Below are 24,469 nucleotides of genomic sequence, written 5' to 3'. Positions count from 1 at the left end.
GAGTTGACTGACGGGAGCGCGATGATGATTTCCGACGGTGAAGCTTGCTGGCCCATCAATCCAATTACTACACAGTAATGGATCAGCGGGATAACTTGCAGTTACCAAGCCAGCACCTGATATGAAGGTTTATTTCCTTAGGCAAGATCGGCCTCTCTCTGCCGCTGCTGCAGGATGACCTTGATGCAGTCAACCTTGTCGACGCCGCTCCGCTCCCGCCCCGCGTCTTTCACCAGCCAAACGTCCTGGATGTCGCTCTTGGTGCGCACGAGGGAAGGGAAATGGCGCGCCTCGTACATCTGGTCGAACCGCTCGAGCACGAACTGCCGCAGGTGCGGGCTGATGGCCTCGCAGCCCGCCGTCCACGTCGGCCAGACGTGGGCCGAGATGATGGGCGCGCTGCTGGGGACGCAGCCGAGGTGGTGCAGCGTCTTCTCGATGTGGACCCGGGTCAGCGGGTGCGGCGCGCCGATGTTGCGCCACGCGCGGTACAGGTAGATGAAGGCGGCGTGCTTGTAGGCGAGCGTGGTGTGCACGACGGCGTCCATGTGCACCTCGTCCTCCGCGGGCGGGTCGGGGATCCGGGTCAAGGCCTCCTCGATCTGGCGGCCCCGGGCGTCGAGCGCATCGGGTCCCAGGTCGACCATGCCGCTGATCTGCGAGACGAGCCGGAGCAGCTTGGTGAGCTCGCGCATGCAGCTCAGGCCCTCGACGGGCAGGGAGTCGTCAAAGTCGAAGAGCGGACTCGTGCCGCGCGAGATGGACGACAGCACGTCGTGGTAGTAGCACAGGCTCAGGAGGAACTGTGCACGCGACCCCGTCCAGTCGGCGAACTTGCCCCGTTTGCTGACGACGGCCTTGGCGCCGGCGAGGTGGTCGATCCGGGCGTCGGTCGCGAACAGGCGGTCCGACACCTGCAGCATCAGGATGGCGGCCAGCGTGGGCTCGGCGTCGGAGAACTCGATGGTCTGGCGCAGCTTGGACGCGGCCCGCAGGCGCTGCTGCAGGGCCACGGTCTGGAAGGCGCGGTCGTCGCGGAGGACGGCCAGGTGGCTCGCCGCCATGGAGCACACGACGGCGCGCAGGGCCTCGGACTGCATGATCATGGGGGTGAGGTGCACCAGGAACGGATTCTCGCCGCCGGTGCCCATGGAGATGACGGTCGCTAGGCCGGTCCAGTGGTCCAGTAGTCGGCGGTCCTCGGGTCTGATATCCGATGGCATATAGGAGGGGCTGTTGATTACCAGTAGAGATTGGGGGCTCTTGAGCCCGACGGGGCTTAACGAAGATCTGGAAGAGGCATCGTCAGTCGTCGTGCTGGCGGCGCCCGGCGACTTGCGGCTCTTTCTCGTCGGTGACTTGGTGGTCTTGGCCGTGGTGGGCGTCTCCAACGTGTGCCACTTGAGGCGGACGCCGTAACCCTTGCACGCCTTGCCCAGACGCAGGCAGCGACCGCAGTGTGGTTTCTGCTCGTCGCATTTGTAGCCGTCTTCCCGACAGGTAAAACACCCCGTCCTTGTCCTGGTATATGGCGGCATGACTGTAATGAAAGAAAACGAGATATAATAAGGCTTTCACTACGACAGTATACGATTATACGTAGCTGGCTTGACCTAACTTTTTATTGTTCGTATGGTTTGGATGTTGAGAAGTAAGTCGAGAGTGAACAAGCGGAGAAAGTTTGGTGGAGAACGGGATTAACGGCCGAAAGACTAGACGTGTTCCATGGGTGTGGATAGTGGGCTAATGCTAGAGTCAATCGCCAGTCTAGACCAGTGACTTTTTAATAAGGCTCTCTCTCCAGCTCTCTCTTCCGGTGTGCCCCCCCCCCCCCTCATCACCCGCATCACGGTTTCTGAGTGGATGTCGTTGTCGCATTTTCAGTGGTCCGCGGTCCGTGGCTCAGAAACCTGAATCTGCACCCTGGTCTCCAAGCCTGGTCGTCGATGACCCCCAGCCAAAATCCTCAAACCAAGCATGGAAGTCGCGTGATGGATAGGAGCTAGGGGAGGCACAGAAAGACGCATGAACAAAAGTACGGAAGCACACACAGGGTCATGGCAAATATTTTAGCCAATCTATGCATAGCAACACTCTCATATCATCCGTAGCAAACTCGCTTCAACTTGTCTAGAACATTTTGAAATAGCAGGACGGCCTGGCAGTTGTTGTCAAGGGAATGAATGACATGGGCGGATTACGGGAGCTCTGGATGAACCCCACCACCCCCAACGCTCTCCACGATTTTCATAAACTTGTTTCCTCTACCGTTCCAAGCAACATAATGTAATATGTTGCCAAAGTCCGCCCCCTTTGCGGGTGATTCATCAGATGATTGATCGCACCAGGATAGCATTTATATTGGCGATTGACGTACAATAGGCTCGCTCTTTCGGGTCATCCGGGCATCGTGATACTCCACGAATGATTTACGGGCCAGTGATATGATACCGTATGCAGTGCCATTTTCCCCGGTTAGGTGGGGGGTTAATCCAGGCAGGCAGTCGTGGCTTGGTACTTTCTTTACCTCCCTACGTTCTAAGGAAAACCACCAGGCTGGCTTGACAGTCTTGGTATTTATTATTTTTAGACTATGTTGCAAATTTTCTTGCTGTCACAAATGAAATCTTCTGTCAATCTGTAAACATGTACTAGGAAAGACTGAAACTTTCCGGCAGCCGGGTTCTTCTGTGCGAACGATGGGTCGCGGATGTCGCCTTCCAAACCAGCCCCTAAACAGACAGACATGCCTCGGTCCAGAGTGCTGGAGCCAGTCTTTATTTCAGGCAGGCCCCCACTAAATCTTCCCAGGAGCCACAGCTCCGGACTGGTTCCTCCCCCGTCTGCCGGTTTCCGTTCGTTCCTCAGCAGAACAACACAAACGAAAGCGCCACTGTCAAAAGTGCCAGGCCCGTCAACGTCGACGTCGCCGACTCCATTGCCGCCGACTTAGGCACCGTCGTGGGTGTTGCCGTCGGCGTCGGCGTCGGCGTCGGCCGCGCACCGTTGTTGTTGGTGGCCTTGATGCAAGAAAGCTGTGCCAGCGGTTTCTTGGTGGCCATCATCGCGGCGGTGGCGGCGGCGCCAGCATCAGCGTCGTCGTCGTCGTTCGTGGCGCGACGGTTCCACCCCCAGACTACGAGGACGGGCCACGTCTTGGTCGAGGCACCATCGTCCCACGCCGTCAAGTTCCTTCCCCTCGGGGATCGCGCATCCGATGCTGTCACGTAGAGTTCCGTGCCGTTGACGGCGTCGATGGGGTATTCTGTGATTTTGGTGAAACCATGCTAAGTTAGCCAGCTAATCAAATCGTGGAATTAATGACAGGAGGCCTAGGCCGAGCTCTCGCACGACTGACTGACTGCACAATGTGATAAGAAGGGGACCCATCCAGCCAAGCCAGTGGGTATGGTATGTATGCAGCCTCCACGCAATCCGGTAAGGGGTGGTGGATTGTAAGTGCAACGAAGATTCCCTGCCCTTCGCACATTCCAGCACCTTGATGGGCACCCCTACCAAGAAGAATAGACCAGGGAAGGAGAAGATGAACAATAAGAACAAGAACAACTCACGTATCGTCCGCAGAGACGCTGCGTCCAGCGCCCCACCACAGCTCACCGGCGTCGGCGGCGGGTGGCCAGCACAGTCTGGGTTTCAGCAAAGTGGTTGGCGTACGCCTGTTCAAAGTCGGCGACGCACTGCGCGGACAGGCGATCACAATTGCCGTTACCGCTACCGCTACTGCTGCTGCTGACGTTCTTGTTGTCGTCTGTCGCGATCGTCACGCAGACCTTCCACGTAGTCGAGCGCAACTCCATATTGATAATCTCTTCTTCTTTGTTATTGTTGTCGCCAAGGATACTGTGGATGATACTCTCAGGCCCCTTGAGCGAGATGCTAGTCCCCGTGAAGGAGGAAGAGTTGGAGAGCGCTTGTACTGCGTTCTGGACCTCGGATACAGGAATGCTGTTGCTGACGTTGACGGCGAGCTTCCAGCCGCTGACCTCGTGCACATCCGGCCACTTCTGCGAGATATCGAAGCCCCGGACCGGGTACTCGCCCTTGGCGTCCGGGCGCCCCAGGTGCTGGCGCCACGTCGGCTGCGAGAAGCGGACGGCCTCGCCGTCCACGAGGGTGTTGCTGCCCAGCCAGCCCTGGTACGCCTGGGCGCTCCCGAAGATGGCGGCGGTGGCGAGTGTTACCATTGTCGCGATGCTCGGCAGGGCGGCCACGCGCCAGGGGTAGAATTGAGTCATTGCCTCGGAAGAAGGGAAATTATAAGTAGGTGACCTTGTATGTTCTGTAGTAAGAGTATGTAGCGTCTGCTATAATCACATATTGTCTACTACTGGTCCTCTCAAAAGAATAATAGCCGAACGACTCTGGTTCCGAAATGGCCTGGCAGACTGTGCTTATTATCATCACATTCCATCACTCCCAGCGTCCACCTCCCAAATGTGATTGTTGAATTGCTGCATACCACTTTCGCTCTTGGGTCGTAATCGAAATGACGTGGTGCCCGCACGCATGACCATCCCGACAGACAGACACGCAATCGGCTGTCTTAGACCGTGGTGGAGATCTTTCCGAGAGAGTAGTAGGTCGGCACCTTCCGCAATAAGGCCAACAACACACCCACACAAGCCCATTTGGATAAGTAGAGTTCTCGCTGCTGTGCAGGTCTTACGAATCAGCTGGCAGATGTAGCCATTCGGCCTGTTGATTAGGAACTGTCTGTTAGGGCAATTGGTGGCATCTTCGGCAAAGTGTCGAACTGTCTAGCTAGTCATGTGGCGCATAATATTGACTCGGAACAGTGAGCACACAAACATGAGAGTAACTGTTTTAAATCGAGAGGATATGTCTCTGCTTTTACGACGGTGGCTGCGTTGGCTTCTTTGTCTCTTCCATCCGCATGATACTGTGTTTTGCCTTCTTTGGGGGGTGAAACCAAAGTTTCATACCTCTTTAGATCAATCCTCGCGGGGTGGTTGTCTAGTCACATCCCACCTGATTACAACTTACAAACACTCATTATAACAGCATGCAACTACTACGTGAATGTGTATATCTCCCTGAATGGAACCTAGGCTACGGGTCATGGGGATTGAAACCCTTGTCTCCCAAGGGTCGCCGCATCCTATTGACATTCACGTGGTCGACTTCTGACTTGTCAACGGGAACGAAGACCAATTCCTTCGTTGCTCTGCCGTAGAGATACAGGGTTTCTCCTTTTTGGACTTGACAAAGGACCAGACAAGAAAGGGGTTGACGGTGATGTGTTGAGTGAGCCCCTAAGGAAGAGCAGGTTTGGTAGCCCCTTGAATTAATGTTTAATACTATATCGTCGGCGCCAAAACAAGTGATTGAAGTTGACTGTTTGATCCGCGAACTCAGCGGCTGCTGAATTGCCAAACGATACTATTATACTCCGTACCCCAAGTACAGTCCAAAGAAAATGTCTGGTACCCACAGGTACCCAAGGACACAGACTGGCCTGGTAAGTGTTGATCAGTGCCGGTATAGAAAGGTGGCCTTGTCATCTCGAGGAAAGACTAAAAACGCATCCCTCAATTGCACATCACAAGCAAAGACACCCTTCGTTTGAATTCCAAATCGCGGCGTGAATATGACAGGCATTAGATAGTAATAGCCCCAGTAAAGCACGCTTGTATGTGGTAGGGAAGTTCTGAAAGCCAAGCAGGGGGCAGCCAGCTTTTCATTTCAACCTATCTCAGCATTATCATACGGCGGTTTCTCTAGAAGATCGGAGGGCAAACTACGCCATGATCAGTGGGCCGGGCAGGATGTGTATCGCCGCCGCAGCGGGAGATGCTTCCATTCCACCTTTTCCTGTACGCCATTCTAGGTCTGGGTATGAGGCAGGTCTGCAATGGAACTGTTGCAGCATCGTATGACTTCAATATGTTCAAGTCGTTAGGAGTTTTGGACTCCACGTGTCGATTCGATATTCATTGACTTTATTCCGACTGACAGCATGCCCTTTAGCGGTGCATCGTACCGCCACCTTCTAGTGACTGGGGAAACTGACTGCTGGCAGATTGCTAAATGGCAAATGCTGGATAATTTGCTTGTTGTTGAAGGATGAATCGAAAGCTCATTGATAGAACCAAGGACGCATGAGATTGTGGAAGAGCGTCAGTCCATGCGGCCTAAATCATTCTTCTGTTTCCGTCTTTCGCCTCTTGGATTCTCGCCCATCGGCAATCGACCCTCCAAATACGGCGCCATCTTCTTTGACTGGGAGCTTGGGCTTCTTGATCATAGCCTGTTCCCTTCGTGCTTTCTGGAGAGCGACGAGGTCGACCCGGTCCGGATCGCGACACTTTCTCAGCTTGCGGTTCAGAGGCTTGATGATGGCCTTCCGCTCTTCGTTGTCATTCATCTTCTCCGGGGGTTCCTTCTCGAGCATGGCCCGGCACGCCTGGATGAGGTCCCTGCACTTATCCTTGGCTGCATCGCCCTGCGCGGCAAACGCCTCCCCCAGCATGCGCTCGACCAGACCCTCGTCGGCCATGGCCAGCGCGGCCAGCATAATTTGACTTGGGGTGTAATGGAAGTAGGCATCGGTGACCAAGGGACTGAATTTCAGGATTTCTCTTGCCTTCCCGTGGGCCCGATCGATTCGCTTATTCTCAAAGTCGCCCAGCCGTCTGAGCTCCATGATGGCACCCTCTAGGGCGCGGAATGGATGACGAACGTCAAAGGCGAACCGAATGCCCTGCGACAAGATGTACTCGGCCGCCAAGACCTCTTCGCCGGTGGTATTGGGGAACTTGTCGGCGAATTTGGCCAGGCGCATGTAGTGGCCCTCGGCTTTGCAACCAAAGAAGAGGCATGTCTTGAGCAGCTCGGTCGGGGGGTAGGTCATAATACTATTGGTGACGTAGAAGCGGCGCAGGAAAATGGCAGCGGTGGCGCGGATCTCGGTAGGTAGCTCGATGAAGGCAGCGGCGCGGAGAAGTTCGACGGTGTAGTGCGTCACGAGAGAGAGCTCCTCGCCGGGTGAGGAACTCGGGCAGAGCGTCGTTGGGGATGCAGACTGCAAACGCGCAGATATGGCCTTTTGCGCGAGGGAGTTGCATTTCATTGCGTAGTGAGGCGAGATGGGCAGAAGTGAAGGACCACAGTCGGAACTGGGAGGACTGTCGGTATCGTGCATCTTCTGTTGCCATTTTGGCTGTAATGGTTTCGCCAAGAGCGTGGGATAGATGCAGGGTCTCGCGGGTAGGATCAAGTGAAATGACTGCCAAGCGGCCGAAATGACCCGGTGCAATGAAAGAATTAAATAACGAAGCCGGCAGTGCCACGAGAAGCTCTTGATTCTTAATTAGTCTCGAAATTGGAAGGGATTGGATTATTTATTGCACGCAGAGGGAAGAAGGATCGCCGGCTTGAATGGAATGTTGGAAATTGAGGTTGGTTTGTCAGGCTGGCCGCTTGAAGCTCCCCAGCCCGAAGCTTGGGTCACTGATAAGATAAGAGAGCCTTATGGAAACTTGCGGGTTAACGAGCTCACTCACCTCATCGAAAGCGTCGCCATGCGCAAGTAACCATGTGCGTATGGTCTGCCACGATCTTAGAATATCACAGGATGTACGGAGTATTGGTCTACCAATAAATCATTCCAATCATTACATATTTCTTATTATTGTTTGCTGCTGGATGAATACTTGTGCCCGGGCTGGTATGAAAGATCCAACTCCGTATCTTTGCAAGACCTACACGTCTCCTCAGTCCTGATCCTTGATAGCTCAGCTACTGCCAACCATATACTGCAACGGCCATAAATCCCAGTCGCAAGTGCGAGCGCAGGCCAACCTGTTCCCCTGATCCCGTACGGGTCAAATCCGCTCCGGGTTAAATTTTGCTTTGCCCTGCAACAGCTCCAGACTTGCTCAAGGTGTTGTCAAGAGCCCCCATCGCCCTTCCCACCGACATTCAGATGCGAGTGAATTTTACGCAATCATGAACTCAGAATCATGTTTCTTGATATATCCCGATAGGAAGAGGTACATCATCGATCAGTACGAACTCGGGGCTTGTGACAAGTGATACCTGAGGCGATCTTGCACCACCCACCACTCCGGCGCGTCGGGCCCGCGGTATCTGCACTCAGCAGCATGGTAAGCATCTAGTGACCGGAGCCCTGTCCGCACCACGAAAAGATCGAGTTATCGGAAGCGAAGCATTCCGGCTAGCACTGCTGTCGGATTTTCAGTCTCGGCTATCACTCTCTGATGCAGTACACTCAGTAGTAGTACTTGTACCTCCGCACATCCTTCCATTAAGGTTGATCGATTAGCTTTTAACCCTCCCGAGTACATGTTACCGACCCACGTTAGCTCCCCTCCAGGAGAACTCGAGAACTCATGACGATATTGATGGGTGGCTAGAAAGAGGTGCTCTCGGTCCCGAGAGTACCAGATTCTCAAGGGCCAGAACAGGGCCAAGCCCGTGAGGGTGGTAAGCCCTGCCGGGCCACTCGACAGGTAAACAACACAGGAAATCAGGAAAGGGTCTCTTAACAGGCTGTGTTGCTCTTGATTCACACGCCGGCACTGACTTCGGTACATCCAAATCCCAATAGCCCCTAACTATGACGTGAGTGCTCCTGTTATGATGAACTTGTTTTATGTATGCCACGAATGGGCAGATTCGACATCCTTGTGTATCAGACTCGCCCTACAACGTTGTGGTAGGAGGCCTCCTTTGTTGATACACCGAGACGAAGTAGTTCTATTTCTCCGAGGAGAACGCCCCCCGGCTCTGTGGCACGCTACCTCAACAAGCCTCCACCAATATCATAGTGATTTGCACTTGTAGGGAATCGCTGGCCCAGATTCTCGGTGACGCAGCAGCGTGAAAAGATCAGTCTCTGCTCGGGAATCATCATACGGCTTGTTTTATCCCCGCAAGACTACCATAGAGTCCCCCCACCGTCTTTACTACGATGCGTCGGTAAGGGCGGCTGAAGTAGATAGTAGAGAGAAATGCTCCGATCTCCCCGAGAGAAGGACCGATGGGTGAGCAGCGTGACTAATGATATTTCAACCGTCAAACTCTGTTGGCGACACAGATTGAACCGCTCAACTACTGCCCAAGGCAATACTGAGACTGACAAAAACAGACTTTTTGTTGGATCGACTGATACTGCAGTTTCATGAATTCGGTCCTCAACTGATGTCCTGACAACCGAATAATTCGGTCTGAAAGGTGATATAATGAAATCGAAGTACAATGTTGTTAAGAAGACAATACTTACACTCGCGCGCTTCGGGATGTATAGTCAAGTAAGTCCAGAAGAGTATTCAAATCGCCCATGCAAGGGAATAGTATGAGAGAAGTCCGGGTGAGGTATGGTAAGTTGCTTGACGGTAAACGAATGGTGGTGCATTCCTGACGATATCATGATGAAGCAAATACCGATAGGCTACGGTACACGAAGTATATGAGCTAGCGGGTATGCGGGGGCAATCTGGGGCTGGCGGTTTCCGCAGTTCTGGGACGGTCTAGCCCCAGGAACCACTAGAGCCCAGAGAGGTCATTAGCCGAACTTGATGGTACAGTATAGAGCTAGGAGCCCCGGTATAGTCGATGAGATAACCTTCATGGTGTAACCTTACCATAGCCGAAACCCAATTCACAGAGCAATGGCCCTCGATTGGCCCAGCTTTTTGTTTTTTACTCAAGACTGCGGTAATATCAAGCAGTTTATCGCGTGACAAGTATATTGCTTGTCGGTAACCAATCAGGGAGGCGAAGATCGAACGTGGAATGTCAAATGATAGACTTTCTGGGTCCAGACTTAGACTAGACGGTGTGTGATAGTGCTCGGGTAGTCGACCAATAACAGCAACTCCTCGTTTGGGCGAAGGATTATTCCTACTTAAGACCCCAAGACATCCGCTGCCCAGTCCAAATACCTCCAAGAAGCTCAGGTTGATTCACTTGGAAACATTCACACAATATATTGCTATCATGAAGTGGAACCTATCACTACTCTTGGTTGCTCTCGCAATCGGCGCTGTTGGAGCGGCGGAGGAGGCCGAGGCAACAGCAGCCGCAGCCCAGGCGACAGATGCCGCTTCCTGTCGTGGCGGCCAGACTTGGTGCGGCCGAGGCGGAGGATGCAAGGACTGCAACACTGACCAGAACAACTGCGGCAGGTGTGGCAACTCCGTAAGTCAACCCAACCCCTCCGCTCTTTCATCTCTCAGTCTCTATCTTAGCTACTTTACCTAAGTAGATATTAACTGGAAACCCACTTCTTGTCTACTTCTTAACTAACCCCTTCCTCCCTGCACAGTGCCCATGGGGCCAAATCTGCAACAAGGGCCGGTGCCGAGGCTACGGCACCTGCCAGGGTCCCCAGGTCTGTTCCGGCCGGGGCCAGCGGATGCCCTCCTGCGGCGGCGGCTGGGGCAACCCCCGGTCCAACTGCCAGAAGGGCGAGTGCCGCATGTGCGCCGACGGCGTCGGCCGCTGCGCGCCCCGGAGCGCCACGCCGCCCTGCTGGCAGCAGCAGCGGTCGGGCCAGCGCTGCAGCCAGAACTGGGGCTGCCCCGGCGGCTTCTGCGTCCAGAACTGCTGCGGCAAGTACTGCTACTGGCCGGACAAGGGCGACATCTGCGACCTCAAGTCGTCGCCCTGGCAGCTGTTCAAACAATAGGGGCTCCTCGGGGGTTGGAGTTAAATTTCTTTGTAGTATTCGGTTTCGAAACAGGCCAACCGACATCCGATTTCACAAAAGGGGTGGAACCTTACAAAACATATTCCGTTTTCAGTGTATTTCTTACTTGAAAAGGGGAAATGAGGACACCAACCCCCATAAAACACATCCTGGAAAGTGTCACTGGAGTTTTGTATAATTACTAGTCGCGGACATTGGGGTCTCAAAAAACCAAAGTTGTTCGGATGGACATCACTCATTTGCCCATAAGCAGATATATATATTCATATTAGTTTTAATGCATGACTAAAGCACCACATAGTAGTATTTATGAACTAGTCTTAATATTTCCCCTATATATACCTGTGTAATTTAACCTACCTCTCTTGACAGATAATACGATATATGCCTACTATACTCACTTGTACTTACTCCCTTACAGTAATCAGTGGATCATCAAAGCCTGGCACACACCGCCAAAACCATATCCCCGCCGGCATCAAACCACCGTCCGCCGGTCGCCACGACAACCCCCTCCGATGCCTGGAACAGCAGCCACCAGACGTGCTCGACCATGGTCCCGAAGCAGTAGATCCGCAACAGGGCTCCGTCCTCGTCGCGGCGGACGCTGACGCTCCAGCCCGCACAGCCGTCGCCGACGAACTCGGTCAGATGCGCCCAGGTGCCGAGCCACCGCTGCGGCGTCCAGGCCGAGGTGTCTACAACCCAGTACCCGCGTTCGTCGGGCCGCAAGTCCCGACTCTGCGTGGCGGGCCGGAAGGAACGGTTGCCGTTGTTCAGACGCGCTTGCAGGCTGTGGAGGGCGGGCGTGATGAGGAGGTTCGGCGCGAGTGCGTTTGGGGGTGGCGTGCCGGATTGGGTCGAGGGGGCGAGGCCGTAGATTTCGAGGTTCGGGTTGTACATGGGCTGGGACTGGGATGAAGGGGGAGGGAACTGGGACGCGTTAAAGAGGCTTGTTTGGGGAACGAACAGGCTCGAGGAGGAGGACGGTAGATTAGCATTTTGACTGGCCCCGCTGGCCTGGCTTGACGTATTGGGGAAGATGATGGGGGACGACTCGTTACGCTGGCCTGACTGCGGAAGTTGGCTGTCGTACCCAGGAGAAGATGAGAGATCCATCGGGTCAGAAATGCTTGGAGGAGAGGATGGGAAATGTAAGGGCATTTCACGTTCGGCCTCACGCAGAAGTTTGTCTTCGACTGGGACGACATTGCCTCGCAGACCGGCCCGGACCTGGACGCCGTCACTGGGTCGATGGCTGGATGACGGGCCAGTCCCATCATGTGAGGTGGCGAACGATAGCTACTCACGAATGCATCGCCACTGCTGCGACAATACATCACAAGAAAAGGCCCTTGACCCAACGAGACACTTCTCTTTCTTAACCCGCCTTGTGCATCTAATATGCTCCAAACTATGATCAACGGATTACCCAGATAATACATAGTGTACGAGATGGGATCTTTCTACCATCTCTGGGGGATGTGGACAAATTCCAGGCAATCAACAACTGTGGCGGTAACGATCCACGATTTACATCAGAACTTAAATGTATATATACATTTCAATTATATGCAGCTACATTCATATCTTGTTAGTGTGTAGATAGTTGGAAAACATCTGCTTTGAGCGCATGCCGCCAGAGCCAGGTCAGGGCCGAAAATATTACCAAGGCACTTTGAATAAAATGCTGGAGCAGATATGCCGCAATGGTATTGGCTACAGACGCCACGAGTTGAAGGAAGACAGATGTAATCATGAGACGGGCAAGAACATGCTGGCAAAGATTGCCAGTGACGGCTCAGGATATTTCTTCAAGCCTGACGCCATAAGCGCACGCGACGGAATACCCATAGCCCCAAAGTAACGGTTGCCCAAGACCCAGCAGACGATCGTCATGAGCACAGCGCCATTCTCATCTCTGACCCACACCTGTACACCAACCAAGCAATCTCTGCAAGGTCATCGCTGTCTTAGCTCATGTGTACGTCGAGCTGCTTCAGCTGCAAAGCGGCATTTCTGTCGTATATGCTCACCATACCGATAGAAGAGGAATGGAAATGGTACGCAGGCTAAAGCCAAAAATCCCTGCACACAGCTTGCCCAGTGAATTCCGAGCCCACGATACATGTACTATAGGTGGTGTTAGACGCGACCAGTAGGTTTGTGTTAGCGGATCCCCTCCGTGGCGAAAGGGTAACCCCATACCGCGGGCAGGTCATAATGATGGAATATGGGACGCTTACACTGGTAAACAGTGGGAATGCCGCACCGAATATCGATCTCAGCATGGCGTTCGCAGCAAGTACACTAGCGGAATAGATGGTGTAGGCGTCAACTAGATAGTTCTGTATCGAGATGTAGACGAGGACGAACCCGAACCCGAAGGGCACCTGCGCGACGACTGAGACAAGCCAGTGGAACGAAGTATCATTCGTCCAAGCAAACCAGAACAGCCCAACCGGAATAGCGACACAGCCTCCCAAGGACATAGGAAGGCGGATTTCCGGGCTCCAAGCTTCTTCCTCGTCAAGTTTGCTGGACTTGGTAGAGCGGATTGTCGCGTAGATGGCAACGAGGATGCCGAAGGCGATGCCGGCGGCAAGGCCAAGGAAGGCTAGGCCGCCCATATCTTGGCCCCAGCCACGGTATTCCTGGTAGACTATGGGAAACGCGGCAAAGAACAGATAGAGCTACACATTCAGTCATGAGCAAGTCCTCCCCCGACAGACGAAGACGCAGCGCAAAACGGACCTACCGTGCCTTACAGAATTGCCATGTAGATGAGCAAAGCCCAGGGGCGGACAAAAGCCTCCTGGATTGCTGCTCGGAGTGTCTTCTTCGGCCGGTTCTTGACAAGCTTGGAAACATACGCACGGTTCTCGGTGCGCGACAATCGCTCGGCGCGGTGGTTAAGCAATGCGGGAGCAAACGTTTCTGGGATGAGGGACGTCATAGCCACGCAGCAAACGCCGCCTAATATCGCACTGACGTAACACCCATAATAATCAGCTGCGGCAATCTCCAAAAGGGGGTATTGACTTACAGGAACCCGAGCACCCATCTCCATCCCCCGTCTGTCCCGATGAAGCCCCCAATTACTGGGCCAAGGGAGGGCCCGAACAGTGGCGCCGAGGAGAAGAAAATCATGGCTAACCCTCTTTGCTCATTGGGCCAGATGTTGGCAAGGATATCCCCCGCAATGGTCAGGGGCGACGAGCCGAACGCGCCCGCGAGAAACTGCATCACCACCAAACCCTGGATGGTGGGCGCTAGGGCGCATCCCATAATCAACAGGGTAAACGCGAGGTACTGCAATGTTTTGTTCAACATGTGAGAGGATTGCAGGCTAGGGGAGAACCACTGACCGTGCTCAGGAACACGTTGCGGCGGCCATGTAGCTCGCTCAACGGTCCCCAAATGACAGGCCCGATTGCAAACCTGGAGTGAAAGCGACACAACCCCGCGTTAGCACTGAGGTAAATCTTATCCACTCGAACTAGTAGACACTTGTGGGAACGCATCAGATCTTACCCGAGAATAAAAGCAGACAATCCCAGCTCGAAGACTAGCTCGCTCGTGGCGAGAGCGACGGCAAAGGTGGCCAAGGATACCAGGCCTGTCCACGCCCATCGGATCGCTGGACTGAACTGCATTGGGTCCCTGGGGTCGTTCGGCGTCCAGCCAATGATGAAAGGATCGTCCTCGGTACCGGAGCCTGGGTACGGATGGCGGATGATCTCCTTGTCTACCCAGCCATTGTCGAAAAGGAGGGGAAGGTAAGGGACTTGGCGTCGGGTAGGCAAGCGAGACTCAGTTGCTGCCATTTGTGCACTGGGTAGGTGTTGAGAGGGGCGGATTGCGATGCGCTGTCGTAACACTTGCATGTGTTTGGGGCGCAGTAAAAATGGAAGTAAAGAGATGAACAAAAAAAGCCGGCCGTCCGTATGCAGGGCTGTCGCATTTTAGGGGCGGGAGATATGGTGGGCCTGTCAGTGCTATGCCGGAATGACGTGATCGCCGGTTAGACGGCAGACAAGAGCAGGCTCCGAGACAGTGGTCGGGATCCCAATCCCACCTCACCCCGGACCTAACGCTCCTTTCAGGGTTCTCCTCAAGAACGCCTCGCAACTGCTTAAATAACCATGGAAGCCAACGTGTCGCTTACATCACTGTCTGACCCCAAGCGGACATTTCATTTCCATCGAAACGTGCTTTTTTTCTCCCCCTAACACCAGAAATGGCTGCCAAGGAGATCCGGTCTCTCCCTGTACATGAGCTCTACTCTCGATGGGGCGCCGGCTACGACCAAGGCCGTGTCAATAATATGCAAGGCCTGGATGACACAGAGATGGAGACGCTGTTCCCCAAATTCCTCTCTTTGCTACCACTTAGCGACAAACCCTCTGCGCTCGCTTTAAAGGTCATCGACTTTGGCTGTGGCACTGGGCGCAACACACTCAAGCTGGTTAGTACTCTTCCCGGCGCCGACATCGTCGGACTCGATGCCACCCCGGCGTTACTTGAAGTCGCCAAACGACGCTGCAATGAGGCTCGAGCTGCGTTGCCGGAAAACCAGCGGCCCCGTGGTCTATCCTTTCACAAATACAACCCGCTGGAGGGCGGCCAGGGCGGGCCGCCGCCGGCCACCGCGCGCCAGGCGCACGGGCTCATCAGCAACCTGGTGGTAGAGCACCTACCGCTCCCGGCCTTCTTCAAGATGTGCTGTGAATACATCGCTCCAGGCGGGTGTGTTCTTGTGACGAGCACCCACGAGGACCTGGCCCGGAGAGCGGCGAGAAGCTCTGGAGCGACAGCCATATTCACACCAACAAGGCTGTGACGAGCGAAGGGGCCAAATTGGGCTTTCACCTTGTGGAGGTCCAAGAAAGGATCCCGAAAGATCCAAACATGGTCGGCGCTATGCGTGGGCACTGGAAGGAACCAAGACACAACTGAAGCGGCACGTAGAACAAGGCATCGCCGCTTACGTCCAGATCAATCGCCACGATCCTGTCCAGCAAGCGCTAATAGGTCGTGTTGATAATTTCTTCTTTTACCGCACTACCTCCTTACTAGTGTTGGACTGGTTAGTGCGTGAGAATCTCCCTTTTCATACTGTCGATTCACCGGCGTTTTTACGTGTTCTACGAAGTCTGAACCCGATTGCCTCGATCCCTAATAGCAAGAATTTCTTTCGACTCCTTCGTACAGAGTTTGTAAAGGGTAAAGAGAGTGTTCGCGAGCTCCTAGCCATAGCAAGGGGCATGGTTCACATCACTTTCGATGGCTGGACTTCACGGCACAATACATCCTTCATCGGCGTCAATGTTTATTAAACCGTAAAGGGGAAGGCTGAAACGGTGGAAAGCTGTGTTGAGGATTATAACGACTCTGCGGGGTCTCACTCACCTTATTGTCACCAAGTGGCCTCTGCCCGCTCGGTGGGGGTAATTCATAGCTGCCCTGGCCCGACGTAGGGGGTGTAGTAGCCCATCGTTAGATCCACAGGTCGGGGGGAGTTCGGATTTCCAATGACGCTGCTACCCATGGAAAAGTTGGCTGTAAGCGACGAAGGTTGAAACTGGCTAGACTGTCCTTGTGGCGTCTCAGGTATGACTGTAGAGGCACGTGGCGTCTCAGAGATATGCGAAACGTCAGTCGAGCCTTTGTTGCCACAACCCCCAGGCGCCGGAGTCATGGTGGTCCCTGACGGTCCTGTAGGGCTGGAGAAGTCGAGGCTTTGGTGGGTAGGCGTATCGCCTTGGGACAATGAAAAGGGAACAGGGGTGTGAGCGACCTCGACGGCGGAAAACACCGGCTGAGACGTAAATAGACCCCTGGACCCCGCGCTCGGCACACTCGCCTGTGTTGGCGCACTGCCCTGGGCCGCGGGCGGCGTTGACATGCTGCCAACGTGTGTAGGCCCGATATATCCGGTGTGAGCATACACGGGAGTTTTGGCTACGAGGGACCCTGCCGGACTACTGTGCAGACTTTGCGCCTCGCCGGAATTGGGAGGTGCTGTATCTACAATGTCCCGGCTCGGCTCGAAGCCTAGGTAGGCCTGGGCCAAGTTCCTGTATCTGAAATCGTCTTCAGCCGAAGCACCAGTCTGGATATGAGCCATAATCTCCACTGGACGGTCCTCATCTTGCTTTTGGTTTCCGTTTCCCATCTTGAACCGTTATCCTTTCTCGGGAGTTCTGGTCTGCAAACACACGTTTTACCGTATGGCCTTTTAAAACATGGCACATCTTATAAAACCTGTAGCTCCATAGAATTCCACTTTGATCCCAACAGAAACAAAGCAGTTGTTTACTGGCTATGGGTGGTTCGAGACAAAGGCGGCTTTATAGGCAAGCGAATGCAATAAAAGGGGGTGTCGTGACTGGTTTCAATAGGACAACGCCAAAAGCCCATACGGCGCGTAGACTGACCAGTACGTACCATGATATGGTCCTATCAGAGTCTACCTTCGAATTAAAGTGCCAGACAACAACTTCCTGAAATTCGGTGGAATTGCCATGTGTTGTCGCTTTTCAGGCTGGTCACATTTTACCTTTCACTTGTCGTGGAGGCGGCTTCCACGTAGCACTGGACAATGACTGGTTGATCCAGGTGCTGACATGAAACCGTTGCATATTAAGCGGACTAGTAATACGCCCTTGTTACCTCGCTTTTGCACATCCTCCGTCCACGTGTCGGATGCTCCCGTCCTGGGGGCAGGCCTCCGCCCCCTTTTTGTGGAGAATGTCAAGCGGCCCCCGGAACGGAATTAATAGATTTAAGATAGTTGGCGCCTTGGTGATCCTCACGAAATGGTTTCATTCCACTCGTATATCTGTTGCCTTTCAGTTCTACTTGGGGATCCCCCAAACTGCGGGTTTAGAAGCCTTGTTGGCTCAAAGACTTGTCCCTAACACATTGGGGTTCAAGCGGCAATCCTCCTAGGCTCCTACCGACTGTTGGCTTCCAGGGTACCCTCGGAACAACTACAATAAAACTTATGCGGCGAAGATATGCCACCTGAGTCAGAGCCTCCTCGTGGCTCTGCTGAAAATAGAAATCCCCCATACGATCATTTGCAGCGGCAGCCAATCAGAATCAATGCAGCCAATGGAACTGAACGGACAACCGCGCTGAGCACTCCTTTTACAACAGCCAGCCCTGAGTCTAAGGGACAACCCTGGTCATCAACATGCTCTGACCAGATCTACTCAAGCAGGAGTGATCAGAAATCAATCGACACATCATCTTCATCAAATGCTATCATAACACCACCTTGGTCTTCATCATATGCATCGCTTTTATACTCGTCCACGTAAGACGTCATCTTTACTGACCTCAGCGACACCGCCTATACAATCCCAAGCGCCGGACCTCGGAAGCCCAAGCTTTCAGTATATCTTAGCAATTATAGTAGGTGTCATCGCGTGTATTGCCATTAGCTTACACGTCGGATGGCTTATGGCACGCCATCGATGCGGGAGGCGGCAGAAGAAAGAAAACGAAGGCAGGGAAAATGCATCCCCAGCGAAGAGAAACAAAAGGCCGTATGAGGGAGTAAGACTGTCTTATAGTAAGCCACAGCTGGAGGATACAGGGATTATGCAGCTAGAAGCGGACTTGGCGCCGCCAGGAGCTGCTGGCAAGCCAGGGGTGTATGAGCTATAGGCGGTCGAAAAGCCGATGGAGCTGGGAGCTAGCATTGCCACGTTATACGGCTCTCGCGACGGACGGGAAGAAGCGCTAGGGGGCCGCAATCCACCATGATCTGATAGCTGCATTAAAATAAATCCTTCCGGAGCTTCGGGACCGATTTACCTCAAAGGATTTTGCTTTGCATTGGACTTGCATATGCTGCGTTCGACAGTAGGGCGGTGTAAACGTTTTCGGAGAGGTTGCTATGGTCGTAACACAAACTGCAAACAGCTCTGCTTGCGATTGGCGGGTGCAAGAAAAAAGGGTTACCTAAACTTAACTAAGCTGAGTTACAGTAAACAACTTTATATATAGCTAGACACATCGCCCCCTCCCCCCCCTGAAGCCCGACATCAGCACACCCACCCCACCATGTCAGCTGGGACCGGAGTATGCACCGCCCTCCAGACAATCGCCTTCTGAGAATGCGGGGGGTCATTTGCTATGACCGGATGCTTTGGCAAGTACCAAACCGGCGGGTACAGCGGCCATTCCCACCACCCTAGTGTTAATGGGTAGCCTGTCCCAAAAATCCCTTGCATTTCACTGCCGCTTGCTGATGCCGGCCAACAGGGGAAGGAAGGAACTCTTGCCTTATGGATTTCTCAGCTTATCCGGATACCTAGTTGTCGTAAAATGGCACAAACGGTTCATTTCAGGGGCGCCTTTCCCTTCAGGAATCCGACATGCAGGCGCGAGCTGACGAGCATATCATAAAACAATGTATTTGGGTCAGATTAAGGCTGGCAAGCTGTAGTTCATGTTACCTAGAAGCTGTCATCAAGATTCCAGAACAAGATATTCGAGCTTATTTTATTCCTGATAACAAATGACGACCCCTGTCATCCCTTATGTTTGTTCCTAACCTACTGCAATGTCAGCCTTATTGATAGTTTTGGGGGCTACTCTCGCGAAAAATCTTCTTACGCAAACCGTCCCATAAGGCCTATCAGAGGATGCGAAATGTGCTTCCATGGCACAGCCAGGATGCTACGTATGGGGAGCATGATGATCTGGACTGTCTCAACTCTAGGCAGAGATAATACTTAAGGCTTGCTCTTATCCCAGCCCATGCCAAAACAGAGATCCAGTTTAATCGGCTCAGAGATATGCCCATAGCAAGTTTATCATGGCTTCCTCAGGCCGTAAGTCACCGAAGCGGTGGAGCGAGGAGGAAGATGCACTGTTGTACCACGAGTTCACAAGGCTATGTGAGTTGACTACTGCCCATCCATACCCTCTAAGCTTCTGTTCCCTTTTGCTCATGTTGTACGACGGGAATAGCCGACCCGAACGAGATTACGGACTGGAGTCGCATTGCCGAAGGCGTCCCGGGTAGAAGCAACAAAGACTGTCGGAAAAGATGGGTCAACAAAGTCTGCGGAGGTCTCAATAAGGGGCCATGGAGTCGAGAGGAGGACCAACGCTTACGGAAGGCGATGGTGGTCCACGGATCCAAGTAAGTCAAACCTGAAGCTAGTGTTGGAGAAAAAAGGTCATCTGACGTGTGAAAATAGGTGGACCAGAGTGTCGGAAGAGGTGGCTTCCCGTTCAGCTGACCGTAAGAACTAAAGCGGCATAGCACGTGGAACGGCACGGAGGCTGACTGTGAGACTAGAATGCGCCAAAAGATGGCAGCAAAGTCTGGACCCTAACATAAAACATGGAAACTGGACCGAGGAAGAGGTAGGGCAATGCTTTGTTCTGGCGTTTCGGGAGAGCCGGTTTCGTCGTGTTCTCCTTAAGGATCTTGCTAACTTGGAGACAGGACGACCGATTGATACGTGCGGTCGAGAAGCACGGCAGGCAGTGGAAGCAAATACAGGAGAGCTATTATAAATCCCGATCGAGGAACGACTTGAAGAATAGGTACACTACTTCTAAACATCCGCATCATGTAAGAACTGCAACTGATGAGATCCAGATATACCATCATAACCAGAAGAACGAGTAACTCGGACACGGCAGCCTCACAATCCACGACCAGCTTCCTAGACACTGGCGAGACAGCTTCGTTACCTCCGACATCCACAAACTTAGGATTAACTCCCTTGGCACAAGACGAATACGCAGTCGACTATAACCATTCGAAGGATTATTCGATTCGACCATCTCAGCCAGCCGCCGGTTCGACCGAATACTGGCGACATGCTCCCCAGAATGCGATGGCGAGTTGGTCATCGTCCTATGGGGCGCCGATGACAAGCACTTTCTCCGAGCCGCCAGGACTTATGTCATGGAACCAGCAAGTCCCGTCAAACCTCCAAGGGGTATTAGATGGCCAGTACTACCCCGCCCAGGACGCACCTCCCGTACACGATCCTTATTACCAAAACCCACTGGATAACATCTCGGGGAGTAGTAGCATGGTTGCTAGTGGCGGCAACAGCGGTTATGGCGACGGCGTTCCTCCGTTGACGGTTGATGATACAGGGGATCTGGATGATGAAACTGTTACGGACTACGAGAGAAACGTAGTTTATAACCCCTTTATGTACAGCACTCAGTGAGCCAGGAAACCTTGCATAGACGGAAGACTATGATCGTGTAGGATAAGGCTATTTAGACCAACTTTACCCATTTAGACTAATGCATTAGAACCAGCATGCCCTCATCCTGTCATTGGCAGAGACTTTCGACTTTCAAATCTCGTTTGACAGCTTTGTTTGCGTTATGATATTAAGCACATTTGTCGAACTCCTTGGCTCTGCTTCTAGACCGTCTCAACAACTATTCGAAGCGTTCACAATACTTGCCGCGCAGACTTAATTCGCAAGCCTCTGAGTTGTCACGGCTCGCTACGAGTTTCTACGATTTTGCCGTTATTTGCATTCGCTGGGGCACATTGGCTGCCCCTTCCATCTGAAGCCCCTATTTAGCCCCTCGCTTGGGGGTTAATGCAATAGTGCACCATCTACCACGTGATTTCAGTCAAGGTAAGTTTTTAGGACTCCGGACTTTTCGTAGTTAACTAGTTTATAATACTTGCACTTGCGATTACTACCCCATTAGGTTGATGTTGACTTTGAAAGCGTGTCGTCACAGCTTTAAAGGGAGGCATTTGACCCACGAGCTTTTGGTTGCCATAGTATCCTCTTGATAGGGTAACTTCATTTATAATATATTGATCATCGGGCTTAGCCGGTACTGATTCGTAATGAGTCCTCGGCTCAGCTAAAGGTCTCGACCATTTATACGAGTGTAGCAGGACTGTCTTCCCTTGACCGGTATCAGATGGTAGAGCTATTTTGGTTAAAAGCATGGACCAGGTTGAAAACTGCACTGCATAGAGCCTACCTAGTCAGGGTCAAGAAAAGACAGTGCATGATTTGTTTGTGTACTTCCAGGGGATCTTTACCCCTGCGACCGGAGTGCATTGGCATCCCGTGTAACCCCGCGGCAGTTGGTGCAATGGACCAAGGCATTAGGAGATAGCCGTATAATCCGGGCAACGCCTCAGCCTTATACGTGTTGCACATATACTCCGGTCCCATACCACAGCCATCTCATGACTGGGATTCTCTGCAGAGCTGAGGGGCATTGGTCAGATCCCCATGCAATCCCGTCACCCGTTTGTTAGCGCGCGTCAGGCTCTTTAGCCTAGGCTTCTAATATCGAGTCACCACGACGATCTTGCATAAGCAGCACACGAAAGGACACAAGCCCTGAATGATCAGTTTGGGGATAAACATAGCTGTTGAAATGCCACTGCATTAGATTGTTACCGGCGGTCCATTAAGACTATCTAGTTACGACATATCAAAACCCACCACCGTCTATATGAGCATACGAAGTACCCAATCTTCGACGCATTGCACATACACTGGTTCTGTCTCTGAACTTCGGGTCTATTCATGATGGCTACGGCATAATAAGGTGGTGTTGTAGGATGGATTGGAGACCTCCTGGATGCATCGTGTCAAGAATAGTTGAAAGTCCAGATATGCTATCGGACAGTCATGAGCGCTCTCACAAGAAAACGCATATTTCGAATTTGCTCCCTAGCGCAGACACAAAATTTTTCCAGCGGTGTCTTCATGTTTTAGATTAGTTTGAGTACTTTGCTTGTAGCATTTTCCCCGTCTCACTTGATACTTACTTAATCAGCTGGCTCTAGGGCCGAGAGAAACAAACTCCCTCTGCATTTAGAGGCTGCCTAATCTTCGCATTCCAAAATGACTTAGGGGTCGCTTTCATCACGGCTACGTTCATTGGCTGACGTGTATCTATCATCTGCAAGCATCAATGGCCAGCCTGGAGAAGGGTATCAAATTCGGATCATCTGGAAGCTTTGTTCTTTTGCCTAGACCAAGGGCTGACCGTCCAGCCTGATACGAATACTGCATAATCCTATTCTGACTTGATCACCAATTTTACAACCGACATACTTCCCGCCTTTGGGTAAGATTGATGCGACACTGTAGTTGCTAATGACCTATTACTTGATAACGTGAGAATTACTAAAAGCCACTCCTTCTACCTCTAGTTGTAAGTTTAATTATGACGCAATCAGTGAGCGATAGGCTCCAATTCCATTCCACTCAATAATTGTCTATTCAAGTCAGCTCAGAGAAAGAAAGGTGTCTTACCTCCGTCCAATTCATTTTTGAACCGCTCGAAGGTTATTATCTGAATGGTATAATTCGGGTTTCAGGCTTCAGGCTTTCACGACCTCGGATAAGCCCAAATATTGTGAGGACCTCTTGGAGCTGAGCCCCTGAACGTGCCCTGGTATAGAACCTTCCCGCTGAAGGTAGGAAAGCCTCTGTACATCGACATACCGTTGGATAGAAAAAGAGATATTCTCAGCTAAAATGCAACAAGCATCCGGCTCGGTAGAGTGATTGATGGAGATTACTTCATCGCGACGGCGTTCATTGGTCAAAATGCTTTTATCAACTGCACGCGTCACTGGCCAGCCTTGGGAGGGGTTTTCGTTCCATTGGGTTGAAAATTCTGGCTTTATACTCAGCCTCAGTAAGCGCTACCAAAATATGGCATCCGTCAATGATTGCATTGGAAGTATTTTATTGAGTGACGATGTTGAGGCGGACGTCGTCTGGATCGTCCACGGACTGGAGTACACTGATATCGAGTAAGTCGGGTCTTTTCGCGGGATTGTAACAGTGATCCCTGATACCGGGGCTATCCTCTCTGCTTTCGATTCCTTTATATAAATTTATATAAATTGTGCCACTAATCAAAACTAGAACGCCTCAAATACGATCGATGCTACGGGAAACCAAGACATATCATAGTCCATAGTCATGGAATCCGCGATAGAGATGCAACATATCCCTATCCTAGCTATGAGACTACTTATGGTACTCGTGGGCATCGCCTTCGAAAGAGATCAGGCGCTCATGGCACCACCGAGTTGACCAATAGTACTCAATATGAACGACTGCAAATTCTCGAAACCATAGAAGATACCGCACTTGGACCATATGACCAGCAGAATGGGTCAGGGTTGGATTGGACGGCCCCAGAGCCTCATGACCCGGCGGAACACAGCGATCGCGAGCTCAGATTGGCGTCAAGGAGTGAGTGCGATGCTGGTGCACACTTACCTTCGATTGAGGAATGGCTAGCACAGTCCAGTATGAAGAAGTTGGAGACAGCACCGGAAGTCCTTTATCAGCACGAAACACAAGGTAATACAGTACAGGGCTCGGAAACTGGAATAATGCAGCAATCATGTTCTCCTACTTCCAAGGATAGCATGAACCCCAAGTCGGACTTTGAGGAGGATGCGAAGTCCCAGGCCCCAACAAGCAGTACGTGGCGCGGCAAGCGAAGTGAGAGACCAATCATTATACAACGGCCGCGTGCCTCGATTGATGTTGCTTCCAGCAAAGGAAAGAGAGAAAGGGTTGTTATATACCATCCTGAAAGAGAAGAACGAGAACTTGAGCGACAGAGGAGGCCCGTCAAGTTGACAGGATCAGGATCACTGAACCCACTTATCACCTACGGGAAGGACAAACAGAGTCCAAGGATCCAGGCCGGTGAACCAGGGGAGCGGAAGCAAAACGAGGACCAAAAAGCTCT

At 52.5% G+C, this 24,469-nt stretch overlaps 9 protein-coding genes across 9 annotated transcripts; 3 read left to right on the top strand and 6 right to left on the bottom strand.

Moving 5' to 3' along the window:
- Positions 1-137: 137 nt before the first annotated feature.
- Positions 138-1,538, bottom strand: PG994_009702 (uncharacterized protein; the record flags this gene model as incomplete). Its single annotated transcript, XM_066861111.1, has 1 exon — positions 138-1,538. The coding sequence occupies one exon, from the start codon at positions 1,536-1,538 to the stop codon at positions 138-140; it is 1,401 nt and encodes a 466-aa protein (XP_066713281.1).
- A 1,326-nt stretch (positions 1,539-2,864) lies between these two features.
- On the bottom strand, positions 2,865-4,205 carry PG994_009701 (uncharacterized protein; the record flags this gene model as incomplete). The annotated part of the gene is made up of 4 exons (XM_066861110.1): positions 2,865-3,287; positions 3,359-3,512; positions 3,573-3,647; positions 3,700-4,205. 4 exons carry the CDS (start codon positions 4,203-4,205, stop codon positions 2,865-2,867), a joined length of 1,158 nt encoding a protein of 385 aa, XP_066713280.1.
- A 1,973-nt stretch (positions 4,206-6,178) lies between these two features.
- On the bottom strand, positions 6,179-7,183 carry PG994_009700 (uncharacterized protein; the record flags this gene model as incomplete). Its single annotated transcript, XM_066861109.1, has 1 exon — positions 6,179-7,183. One exon carries the CDS (start codon positions 7,181-7,183, stop codon positions 6,179-6,181), a length of 1,005 nt encoding a protein of 334 aa, XP_066713279.1.
- Positions 7,184-10,002: 2,819 nt separating this feature from the next.
- Positions 10,003-10,693, top strand: PG994_009699 (uncharacterized protein; the record flags this gene model as incomplete). Its single annotated transcript, XM_066861108.1, has 2 exons — positions 10,003-10,203; positions 10,331-10,693. The coding sequence occupies 2 exons, from the start codon at positions 10,003-10,005 to the stop codon at positions 10,691-10,693; spliced, it is 564 nt and encodes a 187-aa protein (XP_066713278.1).
- Positions 10,694-11,149: 456 nt separating this feature from the next.
- On the bottom strand, positions 11,150-11,833 carry PG994_009698 (uncharacterized protein; the record flags this gene model as incomplete). Its single annotated transcript, XM_066861107.1, has 1 exon — positions 11,150-11,833. One exon carries the CDS (start codon positions 11,831-11,833, stop codon positions 11,150-11,152), a length of 684 nt encoding a protein of 227 aa, XP_066713277.1.
- An 854-nt stretch (positions 11,834-12,687) lies between these two features.
- PG994_009697 (major facilitator superfamily domain-containing protein) lies at positions 12,688-14,541 on the bottom strand (the record flags this gene model as incomplete). Its single annotated transcript, XM_066861106.1, is given in 7 exon segments — positions 12,688-12,786; positions 12,811-13,407; positions 13,447-13,468; positions 13,483-13,701; positions 13,761-14,026; positions 14,083-14,155; positions 14,249-14,541. 7 exon segments carry the CDS (start codon positions 14,539-14,541, stop codon positions 12,688-12,690), a joined length of 1,569 nt encoding a protein of 522 aa, XP_066713276.1.
- A 413-nt stretch (positions 14,542-14,954) lies between these two features.
- On the top strand, positions 14,955-15,557 carry PG994_009696 (uncharacterized protein; the record flags this gene model as incomplete). Its single annotated transcript, XM_066861105.1, has 1 exon — positions 14,955-15,557. One exon carries the CDS (start codon positions 14,955-14,957, stop codon positions 15,555-15,557), a length of 603 nt encoding a protein of 200 aa, XP_066713275.1.
- Positions 15,558-16,169: 612 nt separating this feature from the next.
- Positions 16,170-16,892, bottom strand: PG994_009695 (uncharacterized protein; the record flags this gene model as incomplete). The annotated part of the gene is made up of 1 exon (XM_066861104.1): positions 16,170-16,892. One exon carries the CDS (start codon positions 16,890-16,892, stop codon positions 16,170-16,172), a length of 723 nt encoding a protein of 240 aa, XP_066713274.1.
- A 2,655-nt stretch (positions 16,893-19,547) lies between these two features.
- PG994_009694 (uncharacterized protein) lies at positions 19,548-20,372 on the top strand (the record flags this gene model as incomplete). Its single annotated transcript, XM_066861103.1, has 4 exons — positions 19,548-19,629; positions 19,703-19,877; positions 19,993-20,104; positions 20,187-20,372. The coding sequence occupies 4 exons, from the start codon at positions 19,548-19,550 to the stop codon at positions 20,370-20,372; spliced, it is 555 nt and encodes a 184-aa protein (XP_066713273.1).
- Positions 20,373-24,469: the final 4,097 nt, after the last annotated feature.

Source organism: Apiospora phragmitis (genome assembly GCF_038363925.1).
Source record: "Apiospora phragmitis strain CBS 135458 chromosome Unknown utg000009l:1.0-1189150.0:1.0-1190623.0, whole genome shotgun sequence".
Classification (NCBI taxonomy): domain Eukaryota; kingdom Fungi; phylum Ascomycota; class Sordariomycetes; order Amphisphaeriales; family Apiosporaceae; genus Apiospora; species Apiospora phragmitis.
This window is presented reverse-complemented; position numbering and strand designations above follow the sequence as displayed.